At 32.0% G+C, this 23375-nt stretch overlaps 1 protein-coding gene across 1 annotated transcript in view; it reads right to left on the bottom strand.

Annotated features, from left to right (window-relative positions):
• The window catches only part of LOC146540963 (irregular chiasm C-roughest protein-like), a 50785-nt gene that overhangs the window by 14687 nt on the left and 12723 nt on the right, over positions 1–23375 (bottom strand). Inside the window, exons 4-11 of the mRNA XM_085185269.1 lie at positions 22930–23081; positions 19730–19821; positions 19178–19286; positions 6482–6557; positions 5593–5675; positions 4824–4926; positions 3972–4105; positions 1213–1336 (exon numbers count right to left, since the gene is read on the bottom strand). Coding sequence (XP_085041395.1) covers positions 1213–1336; positions 3972–4105; positions 4824–4926; positions 5593–5675; positions 6482–6557; positions 19178–19286; positions 19730–19821; positions 22930–23081 — 873 coding nt within the window. The remainder of the gene's footprint in view (positions 1–1212; positions 1337–3971; positions 4106–4823; positions 4927–5592; positions 5676–6481; positions 6558–19177; positions 19287–19729; positions 19822–22929; positions 23082–23375) is intronic.

The following is a 23375-nucleotide window of genomic DNA, read 5'->3' as shown; positions in this document are numbered from 1 at the left end:
CCAAATAGGGAACCAAGGATCGTAACACCCAGTTCTTTCTGGCTACCCGGCTATATGCGGAATACGGTGTGAAACTAAGAAAATAATAAATAAAGAAAAAATGGACATTGGCAGCACCAGAGCTATCATCCATTATGTGTTGCCAGTTTTCATGAAATTTATTGCTAATACCTTGAAAAGACCGTATCGATCCATCCGTACTATTTAGTTAATAACACACTGTCAGCTAAGATTCAGAACTTCTGACAGAATATGTAAATATAAATATTTTCTTCGAGGAAAAATTATTTCAGTTTATTTCGAGGTAGCTTAGTGTCAATTTTAGTACGACAGCATCAATTTAAAGGAATTCTTCTGATATTTTCTAAGGTAAAATTTAGCAAATCTAAAATTATTTATTATCGTAAAATAAATAACTTAAAATGACTAATATGAAACCCATAACCAAAACAAATACAATTAAACACACCCACACATCCCATTTCCATTTGAAGTGTTAAAAGGAGCGAGCCAAGGACGATATTTCTTTATTTCCATGAAGGAAAATGTTTTGCCATTTTACTATATTCAAGGAAAGCTTTGTTGAAAATGTGTTTAATTAATGACATTCGTTCCAGATACCGTTCGAGTCTATATATTTTGTGTTCTTGTTATATTAATAGGTATTTACTTAGGAATTAGGAACAGTTAAAGGTAATTTGGTGAATCGTGCGTTTGACATGGAAATCAATAGAATATACTATATTAGAAAAGTAGATAACCTTTAAGTGGTTTATAAACTAAATGGATTATTGATTATGTTTAAATTATTGTTATTATAAGAAACTGTATATATTGTTGGAAAATAACCTTTCAATAGAAATTGAATAATCTTATGTTTAGTTACATCTAAAGACTTTTAGTGTCTGGCACGGTCGAAACGCCATAATAAAAAGAAGAGAACAGACGTTTCTGACATTCCAGACTTTTCTATGTAAATGTAGATAAACCTAGATAGAGTAACAATTTCTACATGCTTTACCAATTATGCTAGGACTAATAAAAAAACTATTTAAAAGTGACAACACAATTGTTATGTCTTTGACACAACTGAAAAATTGAAATCAACTTATAATTTATACATTTAAAAATTTACATCATTTAAAAATATAAGCGACTTAAAATCTATAAATTTAAATATAACAACAAATATTATAAACAAAATTTCTTTACCTTTTATAAATATGGACGCTTCAGCCTCAATCTCGGGGTATCCGTCAACGCTCGCCTTGCATAAATAACGACCGGTGGTGTGGGTGTCCACTGTTAAAGTCAAATTTGTTGTTCTGCCGACACGCTGTAACAAACAATACGTTCATTATTTGCACTTAAAGATCCCTAGAGTTGCGGAACTTAACGCCGTAATGTATCTGACTGTGGAAAAAGAAATAATTTAATTACAATATCTCCGCGGAATTTGAACAAGCGCCTCCAAGAATCATCAATCACTGCGCCACGATAGCTTTAGTTGAGATAAAAGTAAATAGAAAAATATTTAAAAGAAAAATATATTTGTATCTACTTTCTTAACTCAGAATAGATATTTCATAAATATCTGTTCCTACAATATTTTTTACTTTGCTTTTTTGCTACACAGTGTATCGAACATATACTCGTAGCAGAATAAGCAGAGGCTTGCCAGTGTTAAAAACTTCTTTACCCACGCACCGACTCAACCTCTGTTCTATTTTCTTACCAGAGCGAAGAAAAAAACAATTCCATGAAATAGGAACCCATGACGTTCTCCATCCTCCATCTATTATAGCACGAGAACCAGAATAATTTCTTTACTTTTACATACCAATAAAATATTAGTACAATCATTACGTATTATGTTATTTGATTTATTATTCTTATAAAAATAAAGTAAATAACGAAATTTGCCAAAGCACCTCAATTAACATGGTTATACGGCGCGCCATTTGTAGAATTATTTCTCATTAGTATAGTATTTAGCTTTTATTTCGATTTACGCGTTGGTCTTTCTACAATTTATATATATAGATATTTACCAGCTTAACTAAGGATATATTCGGTCCGTTTTTACTAATAAATATTATCTGCTAGTATGTGGATTTTAACGCCTATTATAAAAACAAAACCTCACAACAACTCTTAATAATTCTTCGTAAGAGGAAAGTCATGGCGTACCAGACACATGCTTTTACCCCACAAGTGTGGGACTCTAAACACACCAAGTTCAGGGTTGGATTCTCTCTTTCTCTCTCTCGGAAATAATGTATTTTATAAAAATATTTATTTCTATTTTTTCGCTCTGGTAATTAGGCACAGTGTCCGTCTGTCTGTACATTAGAACTTTTCTTCAAAACCGTTCTTCTATAATTACGATAGTCGTGGATTCAGATACAACTCGAGGCAATTAGAATACTTTTAGCATGTACTGTATAGACCCTTGTCTTTTTAGATGGCTTATATAAAAATATATATTAATAAATTTATCGCATAGTATTATACAAATAGAATATTATTATAAAAATAAAGCGTAATTCTTATTTTTATACAAAGTCCTTATCAATGTCCCTTCCAATGTGAATAAAATAAACAATTTGAGGATAAAAAAAAACATCTCGTACCTATATTTTCTTATAAAAATATAACTATTATATTCTTATAAAATTCTAAGAAATGTTCGCATTAAAATTCACGTTTATATTCTCATTTCTACATAATAATTTATCATCTTGAACTAAGTCGCTCGCTGTCACGTCTACGGTACAGGACTATTTTTATTTTTTCCCTTACTTCCTTTGGACAAAATTTAAAAAATATTCTTATTAACATTTTTTTTAAGACGCGACGGTTATTAGGTAAAAAAATTGTACAAGCATGAAAAACATGTTGACTGCTTTGCTATAATTACGTTTGTGGGTTCGATTCCCGTTCAGGAGAGCAATAGAAATTCCATTAATTTTATTTTTAATTCTTCCTGAGATAAAGCTCGAAGTCGAATACAGTATGTAATGTCTCAAATTGGGCTAAAAAATGGAAGGTATTGACACTAGGTGTCTACTCACACTGTTATGCAGGAAAAAGCGAAACCTATTGAAGAATATCTCATCATCATCTCGACCCGTATCTCATGACTGTATCTCGCTCATTTGGTGCAACTATGACATAAATACGGTTTTTTATTTTAGATTCACCCTGTATCTCGCAAGTAAATGATAATAAATATATAATGAAAGAAAACAATATATATGCGGAAAGACGATATCTGATGTATTTTTGCAAATACGACATTGTTTCACTAAAGAATTTAAACCCTACACAGTCAAACGTAGAATAACCTATTCATGTCATGAAAAATTTTACTTAAATGTATATACGAGTAAAAAATAAACAAATGCTATAAGAATGTTTTTTTGCTAAGTTTTTGAGACTAGTTTCGCGAGTTGCGAACAAAATGAAATGTCAGGACAAGTAACGGAGCGTAACTGTCATTTTTCATCTTCCCTTACGACATATTATAGGAGCTTTGAAACATTCCTTTGATAGAAACGAACTTTACAGTTTTTTTTTATACTAACTCTTTGTATTGTCTATCGGTTTGTTATTACGTTATACGTAAATTTTTTTTAAATTTAGAAATTTAAGCTTTTTTTTTTGGTGACGTTCATAAAAAATAGAGATACGTCACTTTCATTTCCGCTATCCCAAATGTTTAACATCGAATTTTGTTTAATAAAATTGAACAGACATGTCCTCAAAAAAGACTCAAATTCACTACCATTTCAATCAAATACTTTTTCTTCCTACTCAAAGCAATGCTCCTAAGATTTTCTTAGGCTAAGGCGGAGCACAACGCCGTATTTTACCAAATTAGACCTATGAATATAATAAGTGTGTACATAAGTAATCCACTAAACTAGATTTTAATCTACTACCATCAAATAAAAGAAATAAATACTTACAATATTAGTGTCCTCCTCATAATGCAGCCATCGTATCTCAGGAGCTGGGTACCCGTCCACGTCGCAACTCAACGTGGCCTGCTTGCCTATTTCCGCTTCCACATCCACTGGCAAGTGGCGGAACGAAGGTGGATCTATGAACATTTTTATATTTTTAATATATTTTTTAATTCTATTTACTGAGCGACACGGTCTCATTAAGCTTTGTCTAAATTCTTATACGGTCGTTACAATTTGTGTTTGGTTTTCCATAAAAAAATTAAAACCAATAATTTTGTTAATTAACTAGTGCTAATTATAAAAATTAATTAGTTATTTTATTTTCTAATTATCTAATACATTATTTATTTGTAATAATATTTCAGTTATAGTCCAGTAACATTTGTTAAATAGTTATAGAAATTATATAACGAAAACCCCATATACTCGTATAAACATACGTTCCCCTTTGACTGTCCAATTTTCGAGTGCGTGTTAAATGATGGAACCTAACGCCGTGATTTGCCTTCTTAACACAGATATGAAAATGTAATCCGACGGTATTACCACCTAAAAATAAATACGAAATGCACCAAAAAAACATCCAATTTCAAAAGAAACTTAAAGAATTTTCTTTCATCTACGAAAACTCATAGTCACGATGGGTATTGTTTGAATTACACGAAGAATATTGCAAAGTAGAAATAGTAAGGTCGGCGAGTCGTGGCTACCTTGAAGGTAGCTGTAGACGGCTACGCAGACTTGATTTTAGGATTTTTCTTGCTCAAGTTTTTTCCTAAGTGAACAATGCGCAAAAGTTCAGTAAGCCTAACTTCAGGGGCCACAACTCCTCGACCGTACTGTAATACTCACAAGTAATCTCTAGGGTCTCTGTCTCTTCGCTCTTGCCGACGTCGTTGAACACCATGCATTTTACAACGACGCCGTTATAGGAGCGCGATATGTTTGGTATTTTCTGTATTAAAATTTAATATTAGTTATTTTTTTTATATTTTAGTTGAGATTAAAATTAAATTGGATGGATAATGTCAATTAAAATTAGATATTAAAAATTTTTAAATACTAGAAAATACATTTACTTTTGCCTTAGTTGTGCAAGTTACTAGTAAGAATGTGGGATGTATAATGTATGTCGCATATAGCAGGGTAGGCAGAGGAAAACTGGTGTTAAGTTGCTCCGTTCCCCACAGTCCCCAATTTTCGAAACATTGTGCGTAGGGTGGCAGGATCTAACGCCTCGCTTGGTGTTCTTACCGAGAGTGATGAAATGAAAGTAATTCTATCTCTTTAGTGTAACATATTTTGTAAATTGAATTCATTTTCATATAGAAATTCCTTCCACTCATATAGATGTAACTATTCCTTATACCAATTGACAATTTTTTATTTAACAAAAAATAAATACATTTACAAAATTTAACTGAACACTCGAAAAATGAAAAACTCAATACAAGTCGCATTTATTAAAATAAATATTAACAACGTAATAAAAATAAAACAAAAAACAAACTCAAAAAGAAACAGAATATATAAATAAAGATTGAAATCAAATGAAATGAAATGAAAAAAAAGAAAAGATTTTTTTTCACAATAATTCAATAACAATTTGAACGACACTCACCAATTCTGATGTATTCCCAATAATTGACTCATTCATAAGCCATCTGAAAGTGAGATTGCTTGGATTTGCATCGGCCACGCAACCTGCGGAAATATTGCAGTTTTAACCGATTGTGCATAAAAGTGTATAAATATTTTAGAACAGCTATTAAACGGTAGAATAATAATTAGGTATACAATTGTGTTACGCCTTTATTTTGAAGAATACGTAGAATAATAACACTAGATTCTCCATGTATATCCCGTTGTATGAGATGGTGCATAAAGTACGAGATAAAGGTATTTAAAATATTAACCCACGCGCCCGATCACTGGTGTCAATTGCACCAAAAGATGTTCTTCTAGACTAGAGAAAGAAGACTGACTATTCGTCACGAAATGATGGGGTAGTTTTTCTCTTTTCGCTTATGGAGACATGGTGAAACGCAATGCTGCATTTTGTCTGTGTTTATATAAATATATATATATATACATTTTCTCGAAATTTCAAAAGAAACATCTTATAGTCCACGTAAATAAAGCTGCGGGCGACGACTAGTCCATAATAAATTTCTAATTAGAAAATATAAAAAAGCGAAAAACAAAAAAAAAAGATTACTTTGAATTAAAACATTTCAATTTAAAATAAAAGTTGGTTAAAAAGGAAAAATGTCGAAAGAAAGTCAGCATTTCTTGGAAGGAATTACGTAATGTCACGGCTGTCACCTTAGCGTAGATGATTCTTTATTATATAAATTTTACAGTTTTCAATAAAAGAAAAAAATGATAATATATTTTTTTGTTTCACGCTGTATCTCGTGAAATCTCGTATTAAATATTTCATTTCTTCGAGTGGGACTTGAACCTACAGCCTGTCGTGTTTACAAAGTAAGTAAGTAAGTACTACTCACTTATAATAAGATCTCGTCCTTCTGGTACCCGTCGACCACCCTTAACGCGAACTTTCACTTTGGGTGCATACTTCACCTATGAACAATATAAAATAATTAATAAATTAAAATTTATATGATAACATTTAAGATTCTCACTGTAAAAGCAATGGTTGTGGATTCGTTTCCCATTCGGAGGACGCGAAGGATATTCCTGTATCAAAACCCAAGGTTCTCTCTGCATACCAAACATGCAGGTTTAAACATGGACCAAAATAAAAAGAGTATTTTTTTATTGAAAGTTATTTCATTAGACCTAGTTAAGCTAAATATTTCAAAAGTAAAACATGAAAATCTAGTAAAGTCCATAGACAAGCGTGAAGGATTTAGATAATAGCTATAATGTCTAAGTTAATACAGATTAAACTGAATAAATAGGATTAATCTCTTTAAGCGTAAATAACATTTAACTTGTTATACTCGTATATCCTGTCTATAAAAAAATATATAATATTAACACTTTTTCTAGTTTCCCGCCGTATCCCGCATTTATGCGAGATATTAACAAGGTCACTGCGCTTTGTTACCAGAGCGCCAATAATAATTACTAAGCCATAAATATACATTCAAATTTCACTATCTCGTAGCTATTCCGTAGCACATGTCGTAGCAAACAAACAAACAAAAAAATCGCCTAAAACCTAATCTATTATAGTTAAAATATTCATCCCGGAACAATAACAGGAAATTTATCGTCCGAGTAAAGTTAAAAACGAAAATATAAAACCGAATAGATTATTGAAAATACTGACCAAGATATATCCAGGTTTTTTATGGCTGTGCTCTGTTCGCTTTATTTATAGCATTTTTTTTCGTTCATCCCCATAATGAATTTTGTTTATTGCCACGTTTTTATTGAACGTAAATATTATATATTTTTTTGGGGAGTACTTTTGGTTAATATTAATAATTGTTTAGGCCAGGCGTGGCGCACGTAATGTGTAAACACGACTGCTTGTGGGTTCTTTTCCTACTCGAGGGAATGAGACATTTAATATTTTCATTTCCTTGCTCTGATAACGAGGCAGCGCGGTGTTGAGTTCCGCCCTCAACATGCAATGCCATCAGATTTCAGCGACGCGGCGTTAAGCTTCTCCATTTAACACTCAATATACTTAATTCAAGTGGAACACAGTGTATTAGTATTATAAGTATCTTTCTTATCTCAAAACCAAAAAGAAATTTTTACAATTACATTTTTTTTTAAATTTAAAATGTTATCTAGAAAACTTAATAAAATTACATGCCGCCATATATATATATATAACTCGATTAAGTTAAAGCGAAAAGTAATAATTTTAGTTAAAAATTACTCGATTACGAGTGAAAATGAACTGTACCGCCGTCTATACAGTTAGTTCAATGAAACTTTCGACCCGTGGACAGTTGATAGGTTGTTTATTTTATTTGACTGACAATAAAGTAATTGACGTTTTTGTATCGCGATTAAAATAAACGCCTTAGTCCAACCGTGAAAAGTTTCAAATTAAACATACCCAATACTATTTATTACTTTTACTGATATTTTTTAATTTCAAAAACATATTATTACAATTACTATAGTTGATACCATTATGGAATGGAACAGTGAAAGACTGTGTAGGTTCGATTCCGATTCGAAGAGTATTTTCATTTCCTCGCCATTGTATTAAGATTTATTTTCGTCATCACACAATTTCCTAAATTGGGGTAAAGAGTGGAGCCAACCAATAATACACTAAGTTTTCTCTACTCCACGGAACTCATCGTCGTAAGGCAGCCACCACCTTTTTACCTCCTTTCTACCTACCAACGTAAAATACTAATAAACAGACTAAACAAATATATGAAATATTATTCATAGACTACCTCAATGAAAATTTATACCTGACATTAGAAAGCTACAGCCAGCCCTAGATAGCCCATAGCAAAAGTCATCTCAATATCGCTATATCGTCCATCTGACCATAAAAAGTAATTGGGTAACCCATAAAAAGGGTTCTTATTTTATGGCAAACGAAAACACCTACATGATAAAACCCCAAAACAAACCCCACTCTGTGGTAGCAACACGCTAGTGGAAAATGTATACTTTTATAATATTTATTGAAATATTTCTAGGATAGGTAGCTCCAGGTTGTGGTTTCGATTCCCTCGCGAGAAAATTAAATATTTAATATTTTTTTGCTCAGGTGACAACACAAACACAGCGTTGAGTTCCGCCACTTTACACGCAATGCCTTCAAAATTCGGCGGATAACGGGGAACTGAGTGTCTTAACACTAGGCTCCCTCTCCCTACCCTGCTGCGTGCGGAATACAGTGTGACGCTAAAAAAATGTGTTAAATACTCATCTATTCTATACTTATAATAAATCTGTAGAAAAGTCATTTCTGTACATTGAAAGTATTTAAAAAAAAAATAGCTAGGGTGTTAAAGGACAATTAACAGAATCCATTTCCAGCATTTTTGTAATTTTTGTCTGTTTGTCTGTTTGTCTGTTTGTCTGTTTGTCTGTTTATCTGTTTGTCTGTTTGTCTGTTTATGTGAACACGTATCACGTAAAAAGTACACAACAAATTTAAGCAACGTTTACATATAAAAATTACAATTAAATCAGAGTAGGTTTTAGTTTTTATTTCATTGTAATCGCTTCAGTCTATCAAAAGATATAAGTATTTAATGTTTTCAAGAAGTTAACATTGGAGATCTATTGACAACAAATAGTAAGTACTAACGAATCTTGATAACGAATAAAACATCTCAACAAGTTATTATTTGTTAAGCATTAATTACTTCGGGAGAAATATTATTAATTTTGAAACTTTAGCAAAATATAGTTTTTGATTATTTATACTGAGAAAACGTTATGTTTTAACTATGATCGAACGATTACAGTTTAACTATTAGCACAATAGATGGCGCTCTGGCAAGATTCTCTGCAAGAAAAGAATTTGAAAACGTTTTAATTACATGACTGTTGATAAAAATATAAATAAAATTAAATAGTCTGTAAAGTGTAGTAAAATATGTTTTTTCATTACTTATACTGAGAAAACGGTATGTTTTAACTATGATCGAACGGTGACAGTTTAACTATTAGCACAATAGATAGCGCTCTGGCAAGATTCTCTGGAAAAAAAAGAATTAGGGAATGTTGTGTTTTTATCAGTGTATGTATGTTTATAAGATAACTTATTTATATCTATTAATATCATATTTATTACTAGCGACCCCCTTGCGGCTTCGCCCGCTTTTACTACTGGATTATTCATATAATGTATGTTTGTAAAGCACTTAAGATAATGTGAAAATTAATTAAACCCTAATGCAACCCGCATTTTCGTAGTTTAATAAGAATTTTCCAATTGTTTTACTCGGCAAGGATTTTTTAGCAGGTACCGTAATTTTAAATCTGTGCTACTAATCTTTTCAAGTACTTATTAAAATATATTTAAATGACTATTTTTAGATAGTTAAATGACTATTTTTAAACGGAAGAAATTATAAACAAAAGCCTACCTACTAATAACTTACTTTACTTAACCAAATATATCGCGCTGAAATAATACATTCAACTCCAATTATCCAATATGTGCAAACGCATCTAAATCTTCGTTGCTATGCCTCTATAGCGGGCGGGTTTTTTTTTTCGAGCTTGTGGTTAATGCTGAAGAGGGTATTCTGTCCCTGATGAAAAGCAAGCACCACGTGGCTGTCTGTGAGGAAAATTAAATACAATGCATTGGCCGGGAATCGAACCCGGGCCGCCCGCGTGGCAAGCGAGCATTCTACCACTGAACCACCGATAACTGCTCATGACGCGCTTGTATAAGCAAACCGTCGCGGGGCGCGTTTCGCAGCAAGGATGTTTTGATATTGTAACAACTTCTAAAGTACTTATTAAAATGAAAAAACAGTAAAAGACAGTTTTGATCTACATTAAACGGCCAACGTAATTAATGTTCTTATTTATATGCTGAGAGTAAGGGATAAGTAAAACTTGAGTCGGCACAGCTGATGAGTCAACGGCGTGATGTGTCAACAATTAAATGCGTTTTTCTCCTAAACTATTCACAATTTCGAAATAGTGTAAAAAGCAAATTTTATCTTCGTTTAACGTAGAAAATTAATAAAGTATTTTAAAGGATAAGGATTAATACCATTATGGAAAAATATCCCTCACAATAAAAAATATATTGAAGATACTATTTTTAGACAGAAATATGATCACTACACGTTATTCTTAAAAGATAAAAATATGCTGTCGCGGGCTTTTTTGTAGATCTTATTAAGAGGAACAATACTCCAGTACATTATTTTCATGTAGTACTTACCATTAAAGCAGCGCATGCGCGAAAGTGTCTCAACGGGTAGGACTTTAGACACATTTATCGTAATTATGTTAATGTACATAAGAATGTACAAATAATAAACTATATATAAACCTTCCCTGAGAAATACTCGACCTAATGGTGAAAACTGCATAAAAATCCGTTGGGTAGTTTAGAAGAAGAAGAGTTAGAAAGTTCAGACAGACACGAAAAGCGACTTTGTTTTATAAGATATAGGATTACTATTTACACCTTTCTGCTATCTTCTTTTCTTTCAAACGGTTGCATGTAAGAAAGCGCTTTTAGTGATAAGGCCCGCCATTGCACTTTTTTATTGTCTTTTTGTAAATATTGTTACTGTATTGTTTCTTTGTTTTTAGTGCAATAAAGTATTATTATTATTATTATTATATACTAGCCGACCTGCTGTCCCGAATAGCAGAATAAGTATTAAAAAACACAAAATAAAGAATTACTGTTAGGCGGTACGAAGTTCGCCAGGTCAGCTAGTTTATAATAAGTAGTAAGTTGTATGACAGCTTACTGCGTTATTCTGCGTCATACTACTTAGGTCTATTACGTCTCAATGTTAAAGCGACAACGGTTGTAACTTTGATCTCATTGGAGGATTGCTTATTCTATACATTTTCTCGCTTTAGTATCTGAACAAAGCTTGGCGTTATATTACGCTATTCAAAAACCAATGTCTCAAAAATTGACAAACAGAGAGAGAAACAGAGAGAGTGAGAAACAGTGAAAGTGAGAAACAGTGAGTGGCGTCGTAGGTACGAGATTGTGCTTGATTGTTTATGCTAACTATGTTTCAATAAATCAGTGATTGTATGGAATAAGCGAATATATGAAGCATGTGCTTAAACAACACATACACTACTAAAATATTTTTATGTACTTAATATAATATTTTTTTAAAAAATATTATTTCATCAGAAATTACAACGAATAATTCAATGGATTCCCATTTACTGTAAAAACAAAATATTGTTATGAGAATTCAAGTGAGCGTGCAAAAACCTAAATGATTAATATTTCAGAATATATTTTTGATTGATATATTAAAATTTTCGTTTATTTTTAGCTGCACGTTGTGCTTCAATATTTGGGAGCATATTACATGCTAGGCAGAGGAAACCTAGTGTTAAAATACTCTGCTCCTTATTTCGCGGAATTTTCATTGCCTGATGCGGAACTTAACGCCACGTTTTGTCTTGTTACCAGGACCAGAAATGAAAATATAACATAATTCGGCATTTCAAAAACCTTATTTTTTAAAAAAATATATATTTTGTAAATTATTTTCCAGTAAATAGTAAGCAATATCAACGGTAACAGCAATAGTTGTAACGGCAGTATAAATAAATAACGTCCAAATAAATAAACATTTCACATATAAATGATTTAAAATGCCATTTCCAGTATCCATAATTCCGTGACTTGAATCGTAATATCCTTTAAACGGGCAAAGACAATATTTATATTATTTTGTAAATGGAAAATTGTGTTTCTTTTTACGCTGTTTTTAAGAGAAAAAAACATATAGTTCAGTGGCTGGTACATATGTATTAAACAATTAAAATATTATAAGGATTCGTACGTAACATATTCCACAAATTTCTTAGAAACTTAAAGACATGTCAAATCAGTATTTTTTTTATTAATTTAAGGTATGAGGCCAATCGTGGTGCCAGGGTACAAAGCATGACTATAAATGCGACAGATTGTGGGTTCGATTCTCACTCGAGGAATTGAAATACTTAATATTTTCATTTCTTCGCTCTGGTGTCGACGTAAAGTGCTTCATTGACGTTTCCCTCACGTAACACGCAACGTCTTTAACTAATTCGGCGGAAAATAGGCAACGTAATTTAACACTAGGTTCGTTCTCTCTACCCTACTGCGTGCAGAATACAGCGTGATTCTAGAAAAAAAAATAAGGTAGATTCCAACTTAGGAAATAGTCGAAGATTTGAGGTATTGTATTCACGTTTGATAATTACATATTTCTGAAGATGATATAGTATTGGTGCATTACCAGCATATGAAAAGTAAAAATCCGCTTAGTAGAAAAAAAAATGATAATTTAATATACTGTTTTTAAAACGACCACTATTCTTTATTTTCCTCCTTTTTAACCATATTTATACCCCAATTTCAGCAATAACGTACAGAAAAGGCAAAAGCTTAAATGGAAACCTGGGAGACCCACACATTCTTTTGAAGCAACCATAATACTACGTGTACCGGCACCAAAATGACCTCTTTCTGTCAACCGGCCTTTCAACCTAATTACCTGATTACAGTTTGAATACAGTATCTGTATACGTACTATTTAACATTAAATGAAACTTTGAATACAAATGTATGTATATTTAAGCCTTTCATTAGCTAATATTGAGGTCGTAGTAGTGGAAATGTCTGACTGTAAGCATGATGGTGTGAGTTCGATGTCTATTTGGTATATTCTATAAAGTGCAGCGTTAAGTTACGCCATTCAACACGTAAAGTCATATAAAGAGCATAATATTGTAAAAATAAAACGATAATATAATTTTTGTATTGTATTCATAGGATTGTGGTTCATTTAAATTATGTCTAGTAAAGGATTTTTAGAAATACATTTCCAATGGGGTTGAAGCAGGGCATGAAAAATTCTGTGAATTGTTAGTTCATAATTTATTAGGCAATTTTCATAAAAAAACATATACTTGTATTTCATATGTTAATTATCATTTTAAAATCGTAAAAAAAACGAATAAAAGCAAAACCGTTCGCGTAGTCGAAGCGAGTAAAACCACAAGCAAAACACTATTGATCATTAAATTTATTGCATGTATATTTAAAAGTATCCTATTTTTATTTACAATATTAAAATTAAATCGAACCAGATATTGTTGCTTTAAATTTGTCGACGATAATAAAATGCTTGAACTCGTTTCTGTCATAAAAATATACTTTTAGTTAAAAAAAAACGAGAAGGATTGTATCGATCCATATATTTATGTATTATTTCTTAAATTTGAAGCTATCGTGGCTGTTTCGAAGTGTCTCATTTAACGCGAAAGTAGAGAGTTTGATTTCCACTCTTTTTGATTCATTAAGACTTTTACTTTCTTTTTCAATTGTTGTTAACTTATTTGTTTAAGTAAATTTTACTCTAAAATTCAATAGCTTCTCCAAACTTCTAATATTGTATGATAAAAATAAATTATAATCATTTTACAACATCCTAATCGCACTTATGTGTAATATAAAATTTGAATTCACTAAAATCGATTGGCATACAAAATTCCACTGCACCATAAGTTCCATAAACTATATAAAACCTTTACTTTTGGCCTCACAATATAAATAATGTAGAAACATAGCCTTTTGTATACAGTATTCCTGCCTACACCTTGCGAAAAGAAAGAATAATACGGGGTTAGAATAAATAAGGACGCACAAAACAACATATTACGTTTGGACGTGACCGCTAAGAGGCACAGTGGTTGGACCTCGTCAGGAGCGAGGTTATCACTGATTCAAATCGGTAATCTAGCTAATTAGAAATAACTAAACGTTTCAACTCGCTAACTTTCTAACATGGGAACAGAGTGTCTCAACACTACGTTTCCAAATTCACACATAGCAGGGTACGCAGAGGTCTATCCTGCTATGTGCGGGATACAGCGTGAAGCTAAAAATAATTCAAGTAATTAATATTAAATTAACCGCCACTACACAATTAACGTCCGGGCGCAGGACCTGACGGAGTGGCGAGAATTAGGGGAGGCCTATGTCCAGCAGTGGACGTTGAAAGGCTGATGGATGGATGGAATATTAAATTCTATTTATAATACCTCAGTATGTATATGAAAATTAAAATAAATATGTACACAAGGAATTTCTGAACAGAATATAATAAAAATAGTGTGATATTTTTAAAATAATTATCGCTCGAGGCCTAACGTGCGACGTGAATCGATCATAGTTTTTTTATCACATTTTGTCGTTCCATAGAAATTGGCTTACTTTCCACTTTATTATTTTGTAGAGAGAATAGAACGGTAAAATGGAGAAATTGATATGTTGATGCCGTCGTAGCGCAGTTAGGGAATGGTAGGCCTTCTGATATCCCTGGTAGTTGTAGGTTCGAATTCTGTTACGAAAATTGTTTATAATAACATTTTTTTTTATTTATTCCCGGTTGTTGCGTTTTTTGTTCCCACGGGAATCCCCGGAAATAACGTATCTTGTATGTTCCTCAACAACTCCCTTTATCTTTCAGTGTTAGTTCTATTATATTATAGCAAATTTTTAATACAATCATAAAAATTTACTCAAGCATTTAAATAATTGTACAAAATCAATATTCTGCCAAGTGAAATGTAAAATGGGACAATTTGGACTCACAATTCACTAACGACCCCATAAGGCCCGTAACGTGCCAATGACAGTAATAAGCAAGGACTGGCTTGGGGATGAAATAATATTTGTTATAGACTATTTTGTATGAAAAAGTTTGTATTGTAAATGTTGAAATACGTGATGTCTCGAAAATTGGGTGACAATTATTAGGAAATGGAGTAACGAAGGTACCCTCTGCAAAATATGCATATTATTAATAAACAGAAAATTATTAGCATCATTGTGTTGCAGTGGTTGTGAGTTTCTTTTCCGATCGGGAGTTGTATAAACAAAAGGAAATAATAAAATCGATTTTGTTCAATTTTTCCGTTGACTGGCAGAACGTGCAATTTAATGTGGATAAATAATAATGAAAAATGTGACATATGACTGACTTGATAGAATATTGAAGAATATTATACGTGGTAGCGCAGCGGTGAAACATCTGCCTATAAACGCGACGGTTGTAGATACGATTTTCATTTGGAGGATAATTATTTTTCAGCTACCCTACACAAAACGTGCGTGCAATCGTGCGGTGCATAGGGAATGGACTTAAAACTTGGTTCCTTCTGCATACTCTGCGGGGATTCAACGTGAAGCTAATAAAATATAAATAATAAGTACAACGCTCTCATAATGTAAAAAATGCACTAAAATTATTCAATTAATGAAAAAAATCTTCAATAACTCTTAGGCTTTACAATTTTTGGCAAAATGTTAATTTAAAAAAAAAAAAAATTATTCTAAGGGAATGTTGAAAGTTCCAGTCAATACCGCCCGTTCATACATATTATGTAGTAGAGAACGGTATAAACATCGATTTTTATATTTCCCTCTATACGTTTTCCTATCATGTACACAGGCTTAAGAACAGTAGAAAATAGAAGTGGCATGTCAAATATTTTTTCTATGAAAAGTCTTATTTATAGTTTTTCGATAGGTGAAAAACTATAATCAAATGTAAATAGCTTAGAGTTTTAAGTATCCTATATCTTATAAAACAAAGTCGCTTTTCGTGTCTGTCTGAACTTTCTAACTCTTCTTCTTCTAAACCACCCAACGGATTTTTATGCGGTTTTCACCATTAGGTCGAGTATTTTTCAGGGAAGGTTTATATATAGTTTATTATTTGCACATTCTTATGTAAATTAACATAAATACGATAAATGTGTCTAAAGTCCTACCCGTTGAGACACTTTCGCGCATGCGCTGCTTTAATAGTAAGTACTACATGAAAAAAATGTACTGGAGTATTATTCCTCTTAATAAGATCTACAAAAAAATCCGCGAGAGCATATTTTTATCTTTTAAGGATAACGTGTAGTGATCATATTTCTGTCTAAAAATAGTAATTTCAATATATTTTTTATTGTGAGGGATATTTTTCCATAATGGTATTAATCCTTATCCTTTAAAATACTTTATTAATTTTCTACGTTAAACGAAGATAAAATTTGCTTTTTACACTATTTCGAAATTGCGAATAGTTTTAGAGAAAAACGCATTTAATTATGGACACATCACGCCGTTCACACATCAACTGTATCGAGTCAAGTTTCACTTATCCTTTACTCTCAGCATATAAATAAGTATATTAGTTACGTTGGCCATTTAATGTAGATGAACTGTCTTTTACTGTTTTTTCATTTTAATAAGTACTTTAGAAGTTATTAAAATACTAAAACATCCTTGCTGCGAAACGCGCCTCGCGACGTTTTGCTTATTTATACAAGCGCGTCATGAGCAGTCATCGGTGGTTCAGTGGTAGAATGCTCGCTGCCACGCCGGCGGCCCGGGTTCGATTCCCGGCCGATGCATTCTATTTAATTTTGCTCACAGGCAGCCACGTAGTGCCTACCCAACCGGTGTCGCTGTTTTAACAGCATTAACCACAAGCTCGAAAAAAAACCCGCCTGCCTCTATAGCAAAGAAGATTTAGATGCGTTTCACATATTGGATAATTTCAGTTAAATGAATTATTTCAGCGCGATATTGGTTTCATAATTTTTGTATTAGTTATTAGTAGGTAGGTTTTTGTTGTGTGTTGTGTTTGTGTAAAACAATTGGAAAATCCTTATTGAAACTACGAAAATGCGGGTTGCATTAGAGTTTAATTAATTTTCACATTATCTTAAGTGCTTTGCAAACATACATTATATGAATAAACCAGTAGTAAAAGCGGGCGAAGCCGCAATGGGGTCGCTAGTACTATATATAACCTTATACTTTTTCTCAATAAATGGACATACATTACACAAATATTTTATTTCAATTCGAACGTATGGGTTCTGAGATTATTGCGTTTAACCAAGCCAACGCATTTCTTAATAGATAAAATGAGGTTCAGAAAAACAAACAATAGGTTGTGCGTTCGATTCGCACCCGTGGGAATGGTTTTTAATTTTTAATTTAATTTAATACTTTTACTTCGCTACTTTCATACTATACATATTAATTTTAACAGTTTTTATCGAACCTGCACTGAATTGCTGCCAAATAGTAAACAATAAATCCATTTCTAAGCCATAATAATCAACAACTTCATTATAACGTAGTGATAATCTATATTATTAGGCCTAATGTACACGAGCTCTGTCAATACGCGTCTAATCTCTGAGCTTAGAGGATATTGTAGGAGGCATCTGTTTATTGGACTTGTGACCCTTGATGTAAGGTAAATATATGTATAATTACGGAATTAATAACTGTTTGTTCCGATTCTGATATTAATTTATTAGTTATCTAGTAAAGTTATTTATTATCGATCATAATGTATTAATATTAATTATTATTATTATTTAGAGGCAGCCTGCAACTGAATGCGACAGGTTGTGGGTTTGATTCTCACTTGAGGGAATCAAATATTTAAAATTTCCATTTCCTGGCTTTGGTAACGAGACGAAGTTTTAAATTCGGAAGTTAAAGTTTAAGTTAGCAATCGAACAGAGGGGACCTAGTGTTGAGACACTATTTTCCACATAACGTCTTTTAATTCATTCTTTCATAACAGATCATGCAAAAAATAAATGAATTAGTCAATAACTGATGTAGTCGATACCATTTCTACAGTAAAGCGTCGATCTATAGCCATATAGATTGAGATCGCTGCAAAAATATATGCAATAGCGTATCTGAATTGGGAGATGGAAATTTTAATATAAAGTATTTGATTTGCTTCTTTTTGTGACTGAAATATTCCAAGATATATTAAATTTTATTATGAAGTACGTTCATGCACATTCATATAGGCACATAGTAGCAAAATAAATTATACGTAACACGTACATTTAAATTAATGATTGTATTAAAATCAGTATAACTAAGTTTTAATTGGACAGCGATAATAAACAAAGGGAACTTAATTGGTTTTAATGATTAACGGTAAGTCTTCAGGCAAGTTAACAAAGCTCTAAACGAGCTCCAACTTTTCTAGGGCGAACTGCTTTGTCTATCTAGGAATGAATATTTTGTTTTATTTTACTAAAATGAAATAATCTGGTGAATTTTAAAACTTTCTCCTAATTTTATACTTATTTAAAAGATCTTTCATCATACCATGTACTTAAGTAGGTTCTGGTAAACAAAATGTAAAAAAACGAACTTAAAAACTAAAAAATCGATTTCGATGAAATCCAATGATCCAAGATAAGAAATTAGTAAGCAAATTTGCAAACATTAACGAAATTTAGCTTAGGCTTGAAAGCCTAAATAGATTGTCGTACCTTTCTATCTATCTTTTTTTTTCAACAATCTGGTAACCACTTCTAAAGACATTGCGTGGTCAGTGGCTGAACTCAACGCCGGGCTCTGCCTCGAAACAAGAGCAAACAAACGAAAATATTAAATATTTCTATTCCTCGATTGGGAATCGAACTCACAACCTGTCACGTTTACAGTCACACTGGCCTAAATATAATATATATTATTAATACCTTACCTCAATCTGTATACTGGCAGCTCGGTACGCCCTGTCTGCTGTATTCTGAGCTTGACACGTGAAAGTTTGATTATGATGATCCTGCTTAGGTGCCATTCTTATAATTGATCTGGTGGGGAGAAAGGTAAATATTAAATTACTTTTAGTATAAACATTGTATACACTCAGAGATGTTAATTAAAATTTGATTGACATTACATTGAATCAAATCTATATTTGTAAAATATATGTTTGCTATAGCGAAATAAAGGATTGGTAGGAGGGTAGTTACAACAAGAATTGTAAAATTATACTAAAATTGAACACGGTGGTTTTAAATATTTTGTGATACTATTGTTTGTTTCTTTTAAGACTTAGATGCCTATATAACAGCACGTAGTAGTTCAGAGTTCCTATTTTTATATTTGTTTTACAAGAATACATAACGTTTTTAAAAACCAAACGTATACAGCATTTAGTTAAGAAAAGGAAATTAAAATAAAATCTCAAAATTAATTTTATTCAAATCTACAAATACGTATATTAAGATATGCTATAACATAAATTACATACCTCGCAGTAAATCTCTGTCCATCAGTCAGAGGCTCCACAGTGTAGGTCACACCCTGCGTCAAAACACCAGCGTTGCTGTCCACCCATGTGATCTATGAAGTGGAAATATTAATTGTATACAAGAAATAGGCAAAATATTAATTAAACTAAGTTGGACCAAATATAGCATAAGAAATAAATATTTATTTTAGTAAACGTTTTAAAATTTTAAAATATTGAGACTGATCCCGTGCCAAAACAACGGACATATATACTACGCTACGCTAAAAACATAACCCTCATTTTGCATAGTCGGGCAAACGGGTAGTTTGAAACTAATCAATGAACATAAAGTACGTTATTAATTTTAGTGCAGCTAATTTACTTGATCTATGCAAGCTAAATTGCTGAATGCATTCTAACTCAAATATAACAATTTATTTGAAATATAATAATGAATTTGAATTTGATATTCAATGAAAATTTTAGCCAAAGTCTATAACTTTGCTTCTGTTGTTTTTACGCTTTCCTTTCTGCTATGCCACCAGATTAAGCAATCTGGTGGCATAGCGAGAATCTAGGATTAATTTCAAAGTCTACATCGAACATTTCTTTACATAGCAAGACGGAGAAGAAAATAAATTCCCCTTAATTGAATTTGAACCTTAAACTTTCGCCTTTATGAATAGACACTGCCCCACTAGTCCAAGATGGCATCATTAGTATTATATAATAATTATCTACCCTACTATACCTACATGAAAAAGCTACAAATCTATACAAAATTAAAAATTAACTTTTGAACTATATATTAATAAATATTCTCCACATTCTTTAAATACAAATTAAACTGTATTCACAATTAATATTTCAAACTAACAAGCACAACCCGGCAACCTCCAGAGACCATGTTCCGCGACATCATATTCAATTTAACTGGAAATCGCGAAATATATCTATTCGTACAATTTGAATGGATTAAATGAAACATGTAGTTTATCGAGCCAAGTAAATTGGACCATAGCTTTAAGTAAATTGCTCAGGGGAACGTTTGTGGATGTGAAAAACTGGGTTGACTTTTAAATGATAGAGCAAAAATCTTATATGGTATATTCGTTATATATATAGGTGTCTTTACTGATGGGTTTTTAATTTTAACCGACTTCAAAAAAGAAGAGGTTCTCAATTTGGATGATTTTTTTTTAAATAAATATATTTTTCAGTATCACGCTTTATAAAACATTTAAGCACAAAGAAGTAACTTTTTTTATCTTCTACCTATCCTTAGTTGGATATTTAGTTTAAAAATTATTTAACATACATTTAAAACTAATATTTGTATACATCATCCACGAATCGACGCCACTACCTTCTACTATACCGGAATTCCCATTTCCAACTAAGCTACAAGAGTTTAATTAATAGTTAAAACGACAAATTAGAAGCAAAACTCGTAAACAAAATGCATAACAATTAATAAATCTGAGAACAAACTTGTAAAAGGGGTAAAAAGTTAGGCCATTTATATTTAAACTCAGTAATTTTAGCAACAAAAATGTTTGCGAGTCGTTCACAAGGCGCTGTTAAAACTTAACGAATATTAATTAGGCGTAAACGCACTTTTTTATTTGAACGTGTTAAATATTTTTTTTTCTAGACGCAATGGTTATGGGTTCGATTCAAACTCAGGGGGGACGAATAATTTTCATTTCCTTGTTCTGGTAATAAGACAAAGCATGGCGTTGAGTAATGCCACTCGATGCGTAATATTTCGAAAATTGGGCAGAGAGTGGAGAACGGAGTGTCTTAACTTAAGTTCAACTGCTTACCCTGGGGTTAAGTGGGATACAGCATGAAGAAAATAAATTTAATTGAAGACAATATGGCAGCGTCTATGGATTCAAGTCACATTCGGAGGAATGAAATATGTTCACTTACACGCTCTAGAAAACTGAAATTTGGGAGAAAAGTTGAGTGTCTCAACACTATCTTGTTTATATTCTGTTAAAAAGTGTAAAGCAAAAAAAATACGTTGCTGTAGAGATTTAAAATTTAGTAGGAACTTTAATTAATTAACGTCTTATAATTATGGCGAAGTTTAACGCACAGCTGTACCCCTGCCCATTTACTTCATAATATAATCGATTATATAAAATAATAATACCAAATGAACAATTAACAATAATTATATTTTTATTATTACTAGTAATATCAACAGTTTTTTTAAAGACAAAACTAGGGCTCACTACACTACACTATACTACACTATACATATTTGAGGTATTTCCATAATTACTGCGCCCACATAACATTTATAATTCATTTTTCGACGTCGGAATTTGAACCAGAGTACTAAAATGTTGCATTATTTAAATTTTAATGAATGACCACAACTGTTTCGCATTAATTAAGTTCTTACTTTTATAGCATGAAATACAAAAATTCTTATTTATTAAAACATATGATATTCAGCAGGCTAGAGCTAGCCTAGTGTTGAAGTGATACTCACACTGTATTTTGCTCATACTAGAGTAGGTAGAGGGAACCTGGGAACCTAGTGTTAACCACGATGGCCTTTCCATTCAGTAAAGATTGAATTCGTCATCATTTGCACAGAATATTTACCCACTGAGCCATAGTGGTGTAATTTCTTTATTATACCTACATAAGTTGACGATAATTACAGGTTTAAAGTTTGGCAAACGTTTTGTAAACATGTAGACGTACGGTTTAATTAAGGAGGAGTTATCACTCCCCCTTAATTAGACATATCTGTTAATTGGTAGTTTTAGCCTCGCCAAGGTAAACAATATAGAATATATAAATATCTGAAAAATTGGGCAGCGTATGGGAAACGGAGTCTAATTGGAATGGAGTGTTTTAACACTAGGTTTCCAAGTTCCATCTGCCTCTTCTGGTATGTGCGGCGAGAAGATAAAAAAATATTGTGACCGTTGTAGTGCAGTGGACTCTAGATACGACTTTTGTGGGATCCTAACATTTCCACTCAGGAACTCCAGAATATTTATTCTCATTTTCTTTCGTAAAAAGACTAAACCTGGTCTTGAGTTCAACACGGAAAAATTGAGGAACTCTCTTAGCGCTAGGTTTCCTCTTCCTACGAAGGCTTTGTATGAAAAAATATACATTTTTAAAAACTAACATTACTCAATGCCTAAAAGGGTCAATTTTATAACAATATTAATACAATCATAGCCCACCTCGGCGGGTGGTTTTCCACCAACGGAAATGCATTCCAATTTGATTATTCTGTCCTCGGTGGTAGAGTGGAAGTTCCCTTGCAGTATCTTCGGTGGTTCCGGCGGTACTAGCACCGTGAGGCGGGCGTATCGTGACCTAATTGCGGGTTCACCTGTACAAAGAAATTTTAATTTATTTTCACTGTTGTTTATCGCTTATATGTATAGATGTAGTATAGTAGTACCTAGTTGTAGTAATTGATACTTTAGTATATATTGTTGAAATTTACGTGTGGAATTGAAATCCTTCAAAGGGATGAAATTGAAATATTAGTTTTGGGAAGATATCGTCACTTTTCTATATAATAGGGTAAGTATTTAGAACTTAGTGTCAAAACATTTTTTACGTTGAACATCCCACATTAGACATATCTTTATCAACTTAAGAAATATACTAAAATACATAA

Source organism: Heliconius melpomene, chromosome 1, assembly GCF_056956725.1.
Source record: "Heliconius melpomene rosina isolate 202511_hmr_F chromosome 1, ASM5695672v1, whole genome shotgun sequence".
NCBI classification, from domain to species: domain Eukaryota; kingdom Metazoa; phylum Arthropoda; class Insecta; order Lepidoptera; family Nymphalidae; genus Heliconius; species Heliconius melpomene.
This window is presented reverse-complemented; position numbering and strand designations above follow the sequence as displayed.